This window comes from Pagrus major, chromosome 10 (genome assembly GCF_040436345.1).
Source record: "Pagrus major chromosome 10, Pma_NU_1.0".
NCBI classification, from domain to species: Eukaryota; Metazoa; Chordata; class Actinopteri; order Spariformes; family Sparidae; genus Pagrus; species Pagrus major.
Genome location: NC_133224.1, coordinates 20,860,038 through 20,875,693, shown reverse-complemented (window position 1 = coordinate 20,875,693; position 15,656 = coordinate 20,860,038). Strand labels below are relative to the sequence as shown.

General features: G+C 41.5%; 1 protein-coding gene across 1 annotated transcript in view; it reads left to right on the top strand.

The window, feature by feature from the left end:
- LOC141003596 (sodium/calcium exchanger 1-like) overlaps positions 1-13,269 on the top strand; it is a 49,214-nt gene extending 35,945 nt beyond the window's left edge. Inside the window, exons 11-15 of the mRNA XM_073474976.1 lie at positions 3,037-3,143; positions 6,955-7,079; positions 8,502-8,601; positions 10,096-10,368; positions 12,890-13,269. Of these exons, the coding sequence (XP_073331077.1) occupies positions 3,037-3,143; positions 6,955-7,079; positions 8,502-8,601; positions 10,096-10,368; positions 12,890-13,269 (985 nt within the window). The remainder of the gene's footprint in view (positions 1-3,036; positions 3,144-6,954; positions 7,080-8,501; positions 8,602-10,095; positions 10,369-12,889) is intronic.
- The last annotated feature ends 2,387 nt before the right edge of the window (positions 13,270-15,656 follow it).

Below are 15,656 nucleotides of genomic sequence, written 5' to 3'. Positions count from 1 at the left end.
AAAAGTTCCTTAAATCTGCTTTATATCTAATTGCCAGGAGGGGGCGACTCCACTGGTTGCAAAAAGAATAGCTTTTAAGCTTATGAGAAAATGACCCTACTTCTCACTTGATTTATTACCTCAGGAAACAGTTTCCTAATGAATTTATGGTCTCAAATGCTACTTTCAAGTCTTCTACAATACAGCATGTTGCTCATTTTGTAAATTGTGGTCCAATTTAAACTAAAATAAAATGTAGGTACTTAACGGCAGACCACACTCATATTTTTTGGTCTTGTCCTACCTTGAAACCTTTCTGGACTGAAATGCAAGCGGCCATTAAGAGCATATTAAGAGTCAATATCGAGTTCACTTCTCTCTCTGTCTATTTAGGAAACGTACCTAAGAAACTGGGTATCACAGACAAATGTTTACTCAAAATTCTCATGGTAGCAAGCAAGAAGGTAATAACAAGGTGCTGGCTTCTTAAAGAGACTCCCACCCTTAATATAATGGATAAATGTTGTAAACAACATATACAGTAGGGAATGTATGCCATTTAATTTAAGCCTTCTCAGCTTCACCCTCGCTCCTGGCTCCAAAAAAACAAGATGGTGACGACCATAAAAATGATTAAAAATCAAGATATTACAGGCAGATGACTGGAAATGATTAAAGAAAAGAAGCCAGCGCTGTGTTTTCCTCTCTTGTTTCACATCTGACCAAACAATATCTTCACATCGTTTCCAACATTGTTGAGTGTTGGCCGCTCAGCCTGTTGTGATGCTGGAAATAGCAAATCCAGCCAGTTTCATCCACTGTTGCCGTGACAGCTCACCAATGAGAACAACGCGCTTCCACTTCTGCACACCTCCATCACTCTTTCACAATGCTCTCCTGCCTCCTGTTTTTCTCTGTTGATCCGAAGCCTATTTGTGGTGGCAGAGTCAACATGGCTGACAGTGAAGCATATGATGACACAACCAGGTGGGAATGAACACTCTCTCTTCCTCTCTGCCTGTGACATACAGATGTAGTGTTGAGATAAAGATTATATACTCTGGGTGAAACAGACCAGAAAGGGGCCAAACTGATGTGCTCTCCATTGGACCAAGGCTAATGCACGGCCTGGGATGTTCTACAATTAGTATGGATTTTCTCATTTCGAGGTTTCATTTATTTATGCAGACATTATCTGCCAATGCCAAAAGATGCATTCTAGAAAAATCTATTACACAGCAGTGAAAAACTTTTTGAACTTTATAAACTGGGTTATGTTCAGTGGTATTGTTCGCTAGTGTGAAGGAAGTACAATTTTTCTTCCTCCCGCAAGTTGTGGGAGACTTTGACACTGAACATGAAGGTTCACATCCTGTATGTGTTTGAGTTGAGGCAATAAAAGCACTTTGGCTTCAGTTGAAGAAAGATCTTGGCTTTTGTTAAATGTTAATGAGGTAAACACATTGTTTCTAGTGTTGCAAGTCACTTTTTACTCTTCCATTATTCAACTAACACCAGAATCCTTCCCTCAACTTAAACTAAGTGCTTTGAGAGTATGAACATAACCATAAAAAACTTGAATAGTCACTTGTGCTATCAGTTTGAGTCGGTAGCATATTAAGAGTATTCTTAAAGGTGCACTATGTAAGAATTTTGGTTTAAAACTAAAAAAATAACTAAATAAATTATCAACAGGATGTGAAGAAACAACAGCTTTGAAGTTATTTCAAAGACGTCTATGTATTGTGTTACAGGGATTTCTACTGAAGTTAGCATGCTAACCAGCTAGTCACATTCTACCTCAATAGGTGATAGTCCGATAGTAAACAACACCTACAATTCCCCGGTGCTCCAAGCTCCTAGTCCGGGAGGAGTCAGCTAATACGACTGCTAGCTGAACTGAGCGGTTACTCTACTGATATGCTGCCCCTAGTGGTTTGAATTCAACAGCTGGCCAATTCTTACATACTGCACCTTAAGGTGGTCCTGTTAGGTCCTGTTGAATTCATACTCCAAACAGATAGGGGGCAGCTGCCGTTAGCTTGTAGGCTAAGTTCAACATGAAAGCTAGCAGTCGTATTAACTGACTCTGGTCGGAGCTCAGAGCACTGGGGGAGTGTTGGGGATGTTCACTATCAGACTATCACCTCCTGAGTTACAAAGTGGCTAGGGGCTAGCTGGTTAGCATGCTAACTTCAATGGATATCCTTGCAAGATTATACGTAAGACTTTGACATAACGTCAAAACTGTTTTCAAAACATATTGCACCTTTAAAGCATAGGATAGGAAATGAATGTGCCAATTACTTTTCGCAAAAGCACTTTTCTTGAACTGTTATATTCACTAATATGCATTTTTTCCAATTAGTACAGTGAAGTTAATGAAAAGAGTTTAATCAAAGTTCAAATTGAATTACACTCAGTCTCTAAATACATCTGGTAACAGTGTCATCTCACCTTTTCTGTCAGTCTTCTAAGACACTTCTCACATGCACTCATATCTTCACAACTTTTTCTTTTTTCGATGTACTCGTGGTGCACGTCAAACTCTTTGCAGTACATTTTCAGGCTTCCTCCTGGGTGCTCCTAATTAAAAAATGTCCCAACCGTACTGCTCATTGCATCACTTCACTGTCAACTGTAGAAACATATTATTAAGGAACTGACAGGAAGTAAAGAGCTTCATATAATGTCCCAATGAGCAGCTTCAGCTTGGGCTTTGACCTTCATATCTGCAGAGGCTCCTCATCATTTTCAGCCAGACAAAACAGAGGAGCGCAAATTTAATTATGTTGGTTTTTTTGGGATGTATCTCATTTGTTACTTCAGGTTAGCTAATACCATAGTTTTGATATTAATAAGGATCACCTAGCAGTCCTTACCCACACAGCAGAACTGCCCTCTTGTCTGATTACAGCCTGACGGGGTGAGACCTTCACAGTTTTAATAGACTCCTCTAAAGACACTCTCTTATTACGAGGGAGAGCGTGAAGCTGAAAAGGTTAATTATGTGGAATACCCTCGCTGAGACTCATCTCTCTCTCCGCTTTTTAACAGGAAGATCATCGAGGTGAAGATTATTGATGATGAGGAGTACGAGAAGAACAAGGCCTTCACCATCGAGCTGGGAGAGCCTGTTCTGTTGGAGATAGGCCAGAAACACGGTGGGTGTCTTGGTGTGTTTTTTTGGGCGTGTGGAGGAGAGGAAACAGGAACAAGATTGACAGACTGAATCTTTATTTAACCGCCAGATGAGTCTCAGGAATCCTGCACACCTATCTCTTTGTAAACAGGGTGAGACCTGCATTGACTGCCTGAAATCTTCGATCCGAACTCCAGAAACACTGGGCTCGAGCTATGAGCTACTTCCTTGTCACATTATGTCAAATCACACAGATAACAGGGAAACCAGACTTATCACAGTCAGTTTGGCCCACTTCATTGCCATATACATACATACATACAGTATATAAATAGACATTAAGCTTCTATTTTTGTTTCTGAAATCACGGCACTCCGTAAACAAGCTGCTAGACTGAACACAATGTGCAGTTCATTGCTGGTTCCTTTCTCAGACGCAGCTCTGCCCTGTCATCTCCTATTATCTGAATCCACACAGCTCCGAAATCCACGAATCTAAAACATCTAAGCCCCTCAAGTTTTTTAAGAATGTAGGAAGCTTTAGTCGAAAAGGCTGATTACAGCGGGCGGACCGCTAATCTCTGGCAGGTAACTCAAGGCTAGAGAACCATCGCTGCAAGTCAATAAGAAGTTCCTTGGTCGGCTTTGACATTTCTGTTTAAATTAAATACAGCAAGGTTGAAAGTTTGCAAGATAAAAGAAATCTGGAGTTACTTTTCTACTGTCATTTCACTTTTTTAGACACATTTTCTTTCTTTCTTTCCTTCTTTTTCTTTCTTTCTTTCTTTCTTTCTTTCTTTCTTTCTTTCTTTCTTTCTTTCTTTCTTTCTTTCTTTTTCAAAATTGTACTTAAGTACAGAACTTGAGCAAATGTACTTAGTTACATTCTGCCACACTGGTTCTCAACTTGGTGTTCATCTGCCTCACACGGATAAATATGAGGGGAAAACATCAACTGGACATAAAACTATAAAATGATATATATGTTACACAAAATATCTGATCTTTTCTTTTTTTCTAGTATTTTATTCAATATTTTTACCCTCCAGGACTCTAAAAATAAACCAAAGAATTAGAAATCACTCTTTCCTCACAGCAAATACTAGCAAAACTAATCACATTCCCATCAGCCTCAACTATACTTTATGCCAGTAGATGATCTGCCCTATCAGGGGAAATCTATATGAGTATATATTATTCCAGTAAGGAAAATATAGCCGACAATACAAACCTTTTATTGACTTCAGTGCAGCATCTACACACTCGATACAGTAGTTGGTGGACCGCATCTTTAAAGTTGATTTGCGATCCACCAATAAACAAAGAGAAGAAGAAGGTGACAGAGGAGGAAACTGCTCCTGGTGTGAAAGTTTTATTTAGACTCAGAAGAAGACAGCATGATTGTAATTTGCAATCACAAAGGTTCAGTCTGCGAGCTGTAACACGAAAAATCTTATTAGCTACGGATATTAAAATGTCAAATTAGTGGTCATCTCACTGGTCACATCGGTCAGGAGAATAAGCCATTATCAGTTAGTGGTACCGGCTGAAAAAATCATCTATATTGTGTCTCCCTGGTGTTTAGTGCTAATAAGCCAACATTAGCACTATAGCAGTCGTGTTTCCAATGTACGCCCAGCTAAATTAAAAACCCTGGAGTCGAGGCTAACACGCTGCTCGTGGTAGGGCGCCGGTGTAGACACACTGACAGGCACTTCCTGCTGGAGTAAGGGTCCACACTCTAGATGTCAGTCATGAGGAGCCAGCAGCCCCGGGGCATGTTTCATTACAGGGCGATAGAATTGGTTTTATAACGCTGTCACACAGCTAGCGGACTGACATTTTACACACATACACACACTCTACCACACACACAGCATCACACGGGCTACTGTACGCTGCTTTTCAATTACAGCAGGTCCACACTGATAACAGCCGACTCAATTAATGACTGCCACTGTGGGTGAAGAGTGAGGGAGGAGACATATGGATCAATGGAGGGAGGCATGGTGGAACATATGGTCACGGAGAGATAGAAGGGGTTGTTTCATGGGGGTAAATATAAATTCCTTGTGGGTATTCATATTTGTAATGACATGGGGGGGCTTGATAGCTTGGATTTCCCATGTGGCACATCAGTGTTCGAATATTAGCATTTACATTGCAGACTGTTCACGGCTGCTCGCACACATTCTTAAAGTGGTAATGCAGCTATACTATTAAATCAGTTTATGCTGCACTGGCTAAAATCTGACAAATGAAAAAATTACATGATACATCATTTGAGTTCAAAACCTTGATGTATAAACACCACCGATAGCATTTCCATTAAAAAACAACAAGGCTCATTGAGCAAGCCTGCAGTCAGGTGTGACAGCAGATGAATGATGAATTTAGTTTGTTTGTTCGTATGTAATGTTTTGAGTGTAAATAATGTGTGAGGAGTCTCAAGAATGTTTTAAGCTGCTACTGAGCTTCAAGGTTGTTTTTGCAGAAACAAATACAGATTATTTACAGGATGAGTTAAGTCTTGGGGTGTTTATTTAGGTTTAGGTTAAAGGTGTTTTACTAAAAGTACTTACATTACTTTAAGTGAGGCAAACCTGGCGAGTGTAGGGTTGTGAAACAGTCTCAGTTTAATACTGATGCAAGTGTATGACCTATATAAACACAACAAGATCGTCATCAACACTGAGCCCAGGAAAAATTTCCCTAAGGGCAAAATGAAGCGTATCGTAGGATTGGCTCTCTCTACATGGGTCGGATTCTGACTTATCCTGGTCGGACACGTCATAAAATAGTTTTTAAGGCGGAATGCACTAAAACTAAGTTTACTTTGTTTTACCATCATCATATTACAGTCATGACCTTACATAGCCACAAATAGATGCATTACCTGATCAGTATGCATCCAAAAATAGCTGTGTTTAAATAGTATTAAGGATACAGTACACCAGTGGCGGACTCAGGATGTTTCAGGAGCAGCAGCGAAACAAATAAAAAGGGCACCAGCTCCATGAGGTGGGGAACCAGTGCACAAAGGGCACTGGAATACTGTAGCACCCTAGAGGGCACTTTATCATGTTTTATCTACTAAAGGGACATCCAAGAGGGCACTTTTGCAGCATTTTTTTGAATATAGGTGTCCCCCCGAGTCCAACAATGCATTACATTGTGTCTTTTTATCACTTGCTTCCAAAACAAATGCATGTGCTCATACCAATTTGGTCCACGGGAGCAACCAGAAACAAAACAAAATGAGTTCCCTGTAGCTGCTTTAAGTTGAAATACAAAAGGATCTCTTATTCAACACAGTCTGTTTCATTCAGAAGGCAGCAGTATGTCTCCGTGAGTAGAGGTTTGTGATGAATCTCTGACCCAGGTCTAGTCAGGATTATGAAACCTACAGTTTATCTGAGAAGTGTTTTAGTAAGTAAAGCCACTAACCAGTATAACAGTTACATATTATACCAGGATTGCAGTTTGTTTTTAAAGTCAGAAAGCAAATAAATTAGGCACTTTTAAACAAAAGTAATAATGACGCATATTATACATTAGTTATGCTTTAGTAATTCAGTTTGGCACCTGAGACCTTTGTTCATGAATCATATCAAAGAGCACATAGTTACATAATGACATGTCCACCACAGGAAATGACAAACTGAGGCTGAGGCCTAAATTTCCAAATAAAAGTTAACACAGACCTGACATCAGCATCCTCAGCAGTAGTACCAAAAAACTCAGTACCTACTGCTGGTTTTCTGTGGGTTGGTACTGTAAAACCACTGCACAGTTACACCAATGCTGACACATTTCATCCCTGTGGTCTCTTAGGTGACTCCAATGAGAACAAGCCATTGGTGGGAGCAGAGGAGGAAGAGGTGGCCAAGATGGGCTGTCCCAGTCTGGGCGAACACACACAAGTAGAGGTGGTCATAGAGGAGTCCTACGAGTTCAAGGTAAGTGTGTCTGTTTGTGTTTGTGCTCGTACTGTGACTCATTTTCACATGAATGTGTGCGTGTGAGCCTTCCCTTTTATTTAGTTTGAAGCTCTTCAGAATCAGTCAGCAGCTAATCAGTTCGATTTTAAGTGTTGTTGAAATAATGATAACCTCCAGTTTGGCAACCATCAAGTCAGCTAAAAAGTCAAGTCAAGTAAGTTGAACTCCAAAATGCAAATTCGAGTGACGGTGAGTGACAGCTGCCCCAGTTCAAAGGATGAATTATTCATTGTGTTAGCGTGTAATGGACTCTCTAATGAGATGCTTGTCATTCTGATAGCAGACAACAAATAATTTATTTAAAGTGAGCTGTCATCTTGCTTTGGGACAAAACAGGCATTAAAGGAGAAAGAAAAGTTGCTGGTGGACCGTTCATCCAGCAAATTAGAAAATATATTGGCTTAGTCATCTAGTAAATATTGGATATTAAAATTTGATCAGTTGGTAAGTAATTTAGCTACGGATAATTAGATTTTTATTCAGCTTTCATTGTGTGTGTCACTTTATTTTTATTCCCTAATTTCCAAGGGATTTTGTGTCAAATCTGTGGTTTTGTTTTTTGCCTCATACTGTGTTCGTTTGTTGCACGATACATTTGCTCATTTGTCCATTTGTGTCCTTCTGAATGTGTGTGTGTTTGTGTGCAGAGAGCAGTAAATGAGCTTATTTGGCGGGCTAACAAGGTTATCTATCTTTCTCACTCTTAATTTTTGCCTGTGCATGCAGTGCTATCTCTCCCATCTTCTTCAGCACAATACTGACTTATTATAACGGTGTCTGGGTCCAGTATCATGGTCCATAAGTCTATAAATCCTTAATTGTCACCCCGTACTGGAATTGATTGGTGATTGATTCTCATTGCGACTGCTAACGCACAGTAAATTTTGTGTTTTTTTTTATGTTGTCTTTCACTTATTAGATGGTAACTCATGCAGGGTTTTATCCTCACAAAACTCTGTCAGCTGAGTTATGATAATGACTGTTGGTGCGCTGCTCTCGAGCTGCTGAGAGCTGTTATGCACCAACATCTTTTATCATCCCCCTTCCTCGTTGTTATACACAGAAAGCTAAACCAGCCTGCCTGCAGGTTTTCCTAGATTTCACAGGGCTGCGTCAGAGTCAGTTTCACAACATCGTATTAATTAGCACATCTCATACCTTGAATTCTCACTGTTCTCAAATGTACAGCATCTTTGCAATATGGGAGCTAATTAAAAGGTTAGAGAAAGGGCACTTTCTCTTTTCTATGTGGCTGCGAGTGAATTAACAACTTGAGGGTTGTGTCTTTCCTGTTCTGCCTGGTGTGTGTGCACTTGCATGTTTACTTTTGTGTGTGTGTGTGTGTGTGTGTGTGTTGTGTGTGTGTGTGTGTGTGTTTAGAGTACGGTAGATAAGTTAATCAAGAAGACAAACCTGGCCTTGGTGGTGGGAAGCAGCAGCTGGAGGGAGCAGTTTGTCAATGCCGTTACTGTCAGTGCAGGTAAGACACACACACACACACACACACACACACACACGCCCACTATTTTGATTTATGAACAGTGGTTTTGGTCGACGCGTTTCTCAACTTTATTTTGAAAAGATGACGGATGGTGAAATAGTACATTTCCAAAAACTTTGCATCGGCGTTTTTATTTGAACATTTTCATGCATTTATTTCAATCTACTTTAATTCAACTTGTTCTGTTTCATTGCTGTTACTGATCCTAAAATATGGGCTGTATTTCCTTTGTTAATGCTAATCTTTTGGGGGAAATGTGCTTCTTAGTTTTCTTGCAGAGAGCTAGAGGAATGAATGAATATGAAGCTACAGCTGGCAGCCATTTAGCATAGCTTAGCATAGTGAGTGGACACAGGGGGGAACAGCTAGCCCAGCAAATTAGCGTTTTTGGTTTTACAGGGAATTACCGACCTGCAGGAAAAGAGGTAGTCAGATGACCTTTGCTGTCATAGTAACAATAATTAACGTGGTTAGCGTGAAGTGGTTGAGTTTATAAGGAAAGTATTGTAGTTTGTGTTTGAATAAGTATGTTAGTTACATCAGTTCAGTTACGTACGTGAACTGGTGATAGCAGAGTGGGTTAAATTTGGAACAACGGACCCTCGGAGCAACGGGAGATTGTTCTCAGAATAACTGGCTGTTGGACAAATGGGTTTTTGTTAGGGATGCTCCGATCAGGGTTTTTTGCCCCCGATACGAGTCCGAGTCCTTTGATTTTTGAGTATCTGCCAATACCGAGTCCCGATCCGATACACTTATAATACATTTAAAAAATTAAAAAGATCGAAGAAAACTATCCAAGGTGTCCCTTATTTTTTATTATATTTTACCACCCCTCGATATCCCAAATTTACATATCTGACAGTTTGCAACTGCATCGTTCTCGTCACTCACTTTAAAATACTTCCACACAGCAGACATGGTGCGCCACAACTCGCCACTCCGCTTCAAAACAAACTGGCGTGCTGGTCTTCTGCGCATGCGCATGTCGTAAACGGTGGTAGTAAATACTCATTTTATTTTTTTTATTTTGAATCACCAATAGCCCATATATCAACAATCTCATACAAATAATGACTAAATAAATATATATAAAACCGATCTCTGATCGGGTCGTAACGTCCGAGTCCCGATCGAGTCTTCAGTGGCGTGATCGGCCCCGATTTCCGAGTCACGTGATCGGATCGGTACAACCCTAGTTTTTGTTCCAATGGGACATTTTTTGGACAATTGGGGCTTTCAGAATAATGAAACAATGACATGGCACCATCCGAAGGTGGACAATTTTACCTTTGGACAGAGCTACAAACTACAAGTAGCTTGTCTTTACGTTAAGCTAAGCTAATCTCCACCTTGCTCTAGTGTGCAGACATTAGTTTTTGTCCACTCACTTTCGTCACTCTTCTTCTTTTAATTATCTCTCTCCTCTTCCGTCTCTTCCCTCCACTTTCAAATTGCCCTCTGGACCCAAAGGAGACGACGACGAGGAGGAGAGCGGCGAGGAGCGGCTGCCGTCCTGCTTCGACTACATCATGCACTTCCTCACCGTCTTCTGGAAGGTTCTGTTCGCCTTCGTCCCGCCCACGGAGTACTGGAACGGCTGGGCCTGCTTCATCGTCTCCATATCGCTTATCGGCGTCCTGACGGCAGTCACTGGCGATCTGGCGTCACACTTCGGCTGCACGATAGGACTGAAGGACTCGGTGACGGCTGTGGTGTTTGTCGCGCTGGGAACATCTGTGCCGGGTGAGTGGGAGGGGTTTAATTCAAGCATGTCAGACAGAAAAAAGAGTAATAAAATAGTAAGAGTAATAAAAATAAAAACATTTTTTTTAGAGAAGACAGACAAACAAACAGACTGCAGGAGCCGCCCTCAGTGAACAGGCTGGAGATCAAAATTGAATTGTAAAACGCTGGCTCCATCATGGCCTTCAGACTGAGCTTGTCTCCGCATGGAGGGGACGCATTGTCCCGGGGCTTTAATTCAATTCCCTTCCTCATTCCTCTCGTCAGCCGTTTTATTGTTGCCTCTCCGTATGATTTATAGGAATAGCTCCTTTGCTACTCTTCCAGGCGGTAACTTTGATGGCTTGCAGCGAAGTCTCTGGAAAGTGGTGTTTGAATCAATTCCTTCAGCAGCCATATTGTGTTGTGTGTTTGAATTTAGAAGCTTTAAAGGAAGATTCAAGATCCATTATCAGTGTGTGTTCGCTGTCACAAGATGTTGATGTCCATTCGCGGGGGTTTCTTTACTTTTATTTTCTTTTTTCTTTTCCAGTTTCCACTCTCGCATCCCTCCTTGCTTATCAGTTACGCTTGCTCTCGTGCCCCATCTCGGTCCATTTATTATCCTGACGCGGTGTTACCTCGGCTCTTTCTCCCCCTCTCTCTCCCTCTCTCCCCTCCTCTTATTGGCCGTTATGTTTTCACTATTGTATCATCCATCATTTCTGACCTGTGTGTGCTGTGGTACCCAGGTGCGTGCGTGGGTGAAAATGTGTTTGCTCCGCCGAGGTGATGCAAGCATGCGTGCGTCGAGTCCCACAGGTCATTATAACTTCCGCTGGGAGTGAGCGCTCCCATGTGTGTTCCTGTGTGTGATCTCCTCAAAACTTGTTAGGAACATTCATCTCATCTCTTCTCTCTTTTCCAACCGTCTGACTTGCAGGACTTGACTTCCCTCCTCCACATCTATAAAAGCATTATTACATTGGAGACACGTTGGAGGATTGTCCAGACAGTTTACACCAGATTTGTTGATTCAGGCAATTAGAGGGCAAATGCTGATCAGAGGCTCGGTTTGCTTAACAAGTTTATGGAGCTCATTGGTAGACATGCAATGTAATTTAGACAGTAATCAAGGTGTTTGATGTTTGTGTTGGTGGTGAAAAGATCCAAGAGTCAGCACTACTTTGAATAGATGTGGGTATCAAGAGGATTTTATGGATACTGCTACTCTTACGGATGCCTTTACCTTTTTATCTGTTCTCTTTCATTATGAAATAATTGCTTTTTCATTACTTTGGGTCGTTAAATTGGAATAATTCATGCCTGGGAAAGAAAAATGCTAAACTTTGTGAACGTACAGTGTGTGATGCAATGTCTTTCTAAATTTGGGTTTGATCTTCTGTGTTGCCAGCATTATTTTGGAACAGTGTGTGTATGTGTGTGGAGGCAATAATTTCATGACTCAGATTCAAAACCCACAATCTCATGTGCCTCTGTGACAACACACACACAAACTTTTCATTTCGTTTTGTGTGGTCTCTTACACACAGGATTACCATTCCCCCCCCAAAGAAAGAGTGGGGGTATTTTTTTCACGTTGGGATATGAATTTCAACAAATCTCGCTGACATTCAAATGAGAATTGAGACTCATCTCACCAGCCCATCCAAAAATAGAAATAAGCCGAAACAGGCGTACAATAACTGGCAGCTGTTTCCCTGGTGTTCCCTGCCAAGCCGGTTGTAGAGCCTCAGCGCTTTTCACCCGATTTCTCCTCAAATGTTCAGCGCAGCAGCTCATGTACACCTACAGCATTTTACAGCATTTAGTACATCTGTTCTGTCTTAGGCTGATGCTAATACAAAACTGCGGATTACAGAATGGAGCTATGAATCTACCTGAAAGTAATCAGAGTCGTATTTATACAAGATTTTACAGAATATAGATGAAGAATAACATAAGGAAAGTAAAATTCTGACTTAAGTGACTCAAACAAAACAATATATATGATAGCAAGCAGCCAATCCTCTTCAGACTTTTCAGATAAACTTAAGTTAAACATGAATTATTTCAAATGAAAGTGAACACAAAAATGTTGCCACCAGATTAGCTGTTTTTGCTAACTGAATAGGAATCTACTTACAGGGCCAACAGTGGTTAGCCCTACTAGCTAGCAAAACAATGAAAAGTATTATTTACGCTAACTGGTTCATAGTGCCTGTCTGTGATACCAGCCAGCCTACCTTGATCTTTCTACACCTCGTTGCTTCTCTTTTGTGTTTCTCTTTGTGTGCAGTGCATCTGTGTCAATGGCTGTGAGAGTAAACGTGGGTGGTTTCAGACTCGATGTTACCTCTAGGTTATTTCTTAAGAAAGACATTTACAAAAGAACATCTAAATCAGTTTTCATGAGATTTATTTCCATCGTGTTGCTTCACATTATTTGGTGGTTTTGTTTTGACTTCAGGTATCAAAGATGTGATATCAAAGATGATGAAGGCTTAGAATTACAGTCAAATCTTTTTCCTTTTTCATCCAGACACATTCGCCAGCAAAGTCGCCGCCATCCAGGACCAATATGCCGACGCCTCCATCGGCAATGTCACTGGCTCCAACGCCGTCAACGTCTTCCTCGGCATCGGCGTGGCGTGGACCATCGCGGCTGTCGCCTGGCGCTCCAAGGGCATGCCGTTCAAGGTGGACCCAGGAAACCTCGCCTTCTCCGTCACCCTCTTCACCATCCTGGCCGTGGTGTGCGTGATCACGCTGCTGTACCGGCGGAGGGCGACGGTCGCCGGCGGCGAGCTGGGCGGGCCGCGGACTTGCAAGATGATAACGTCGCTGATGTTCGTCTCGCTGTGGCTGGTTTACATCCTGCTGGCTTCACTGGAGGCCTACTGCCATTTACCAGAGTTTTAAATCGTAGAGAGGAGGGGAGGGAGAGAGACCCACTGCCAATATGAAGAGAGAGAGAGAGAGAGAGAGAGAGATGGAGGAGTCTTCCTGACGAGGAGAGATGGCTTGTAAAACTGGATTGATTCTTATATTTTTCATGGAAAACTTTAAATTCCCTCTTTTTTTTTTTGTTGAAGTCCAAAACAATTTTCCATTTATTATGAAATGCTTAAACTGAGCATTTTTTTTTTTTTAGCGTTAGGTGCTGTTTTTGAAAAGGAAACCCATCAACTATCCAGTGATGAAGGATACATAATGCCTCTAAATTAAAGGTGCACTATGACGTTTTGGAGAAGAAGAGAAAGATCTTCATTGACTGATTTTTGTTTGTTTTATGCCTAAACAAACTAAATAAACAAACTCTCTTTGTTTTCATGACTGAATAAACTGAATAAACAAACTGACCTTAAAGGACAACACAGTTTCACACTGTTTTACTTTGTTTATATGTGGCGGACCCTGCCACCTTTCTAGCGTCAAACAGCGTTCTGGGACCTTATTTTCCTCTGAGAACAGCTTGTTTATTCAGTTATGGAAAAATTATTATTACCTCATTAATATTGTAAATATTAAAATTCTGAGTTTGAACCTCTTCTCCAAAACTACACAGTGCCCCTTTAAGAAAAATTTGACATAAAGCATGAATGGAAAAATTGCATCGCAGGTTTTAAAGAGCTGCCACAATCACCGATCATCATTAGTGGAGGACACCGTTTAATAGAAAGAAGACAGGAAAAACAAAGGTGAAGTAAAAGGATAAGGGTGAAAGTTGATCAAGGAAGCTAAAGGGACAGACCCCATGAAACGTCTGTGAAGCTGAAGACGATACTATTGAACAGACGGGAAGAAGGAAATGAAGAAGAATAGCAAAATATTCGACACCCTCTTCTCTCCCTCTCTCTCTCTCTCGCTCTCTCTCGCTTTTACTTCACTCTTCACTGTTGAGCCCTCGTCCCCCGGCTGTTCACACACAAACACACACTTTGGGGCCCTCAGGTGAATCTGCAGTGGAGGACCACTCATGAACTTGCGGGCGAACGTGCAAGATAAAAACTGACAACCTCTTCTTGTCTTTGTCTTTTTTTTTTTCTCCTTCTCTTCTTGAATACACTGTGCAAAATCGTCCTTGTACCCCACAACACACACACAGATACTGTTCACACTCCTCCGTCCCTCCCTCTTTTGCCTTACTCTTCCCTCTCCTGTAGGAACTGTCTCAAAAGTTGTGATAATGAAACACTGTAGTCACCACCAACCGTCCGACCGAACAACCCTCTTTTTAATTGAGCCAATCCCAAGTCCCCTCTCCTGCCAATCAGCAAGCCTCATTTATCCCGTGAAGGAAACGTACCTTCTCCCCTTTTTTTCTAAACTTTTCAATGGCGTCACGTGTTGATGTTGTTACCGTGCAATTGTAAAAATAAAAGACGTATACATATAGTATGGAGAGATGAATATATTGAGAGTTAAAGCAGCTTATTCGGGACGATTAGCACCTGGAAGAAATCTCAAGAGAAGTGTTCGATAAGCCGAGTGAAGATTAGAAAACCTGGAGGACCAGCAAGCGAGCAGTCCACCTAGTAAAAGTTGTCTTTCTTGCAATGCAGAAGCATTGTGCACTACATATTGTGATGTACACTGTTTACACTTTAAAGTTGCATAAAATGTCGGGGGGGGGGGACAAACATGCTAATGAGCAGAGCCAGAAGCCAAGCAGGGAATCGTGGGACGGCGACAAACGAGACAAAGGCAGGACCAATCAGAATGGAGGATCCCACTTGACGACGACTAAGGAGAGGATGCCGATGACAGTGTTATTGATGACAAATCAAAACTATGACCATACCCAGTGTTTCTAACTGTACATGATACTATAAGAAACTTTTATTGATGTGTGTGAGAAAACACTGATATGTAATTTGTGTGAAGCCCCCCCCTTCTTTGCAAGGAAAGCCCTGAAGGAAGATCTACATGCCCTTTTTTTCCCTCTGAAACACAGTTCAAGCAGACATTTTAAGGGAATCCATCACAAGGGGCAAAAAGAAACGCTGTTTGGATGACGGTGACGGCAAAAACCGGAGATGACTCACAGCCAGAGAGGGGAGCCGGATCCTCTGAGGGAAACGTACGGCAGCTCTGAAACATCACACGGCTTGTTCTGCAGCAGTTGTAACGATTTCTTTGTGCTCAGAACAAAAAAATCACAAGTCTCTTTTATCCAAAGAGTGGATGGAAGAAAGGTGTCACGGATCGCCATTCAGTTTCAGCGTGCAGTTTTACGGAAGCTGCCGAGCGAGTTAAAAAAACTGGCGAGTTTCAACTCATAATGATGTTTCCACTACCGATAAATG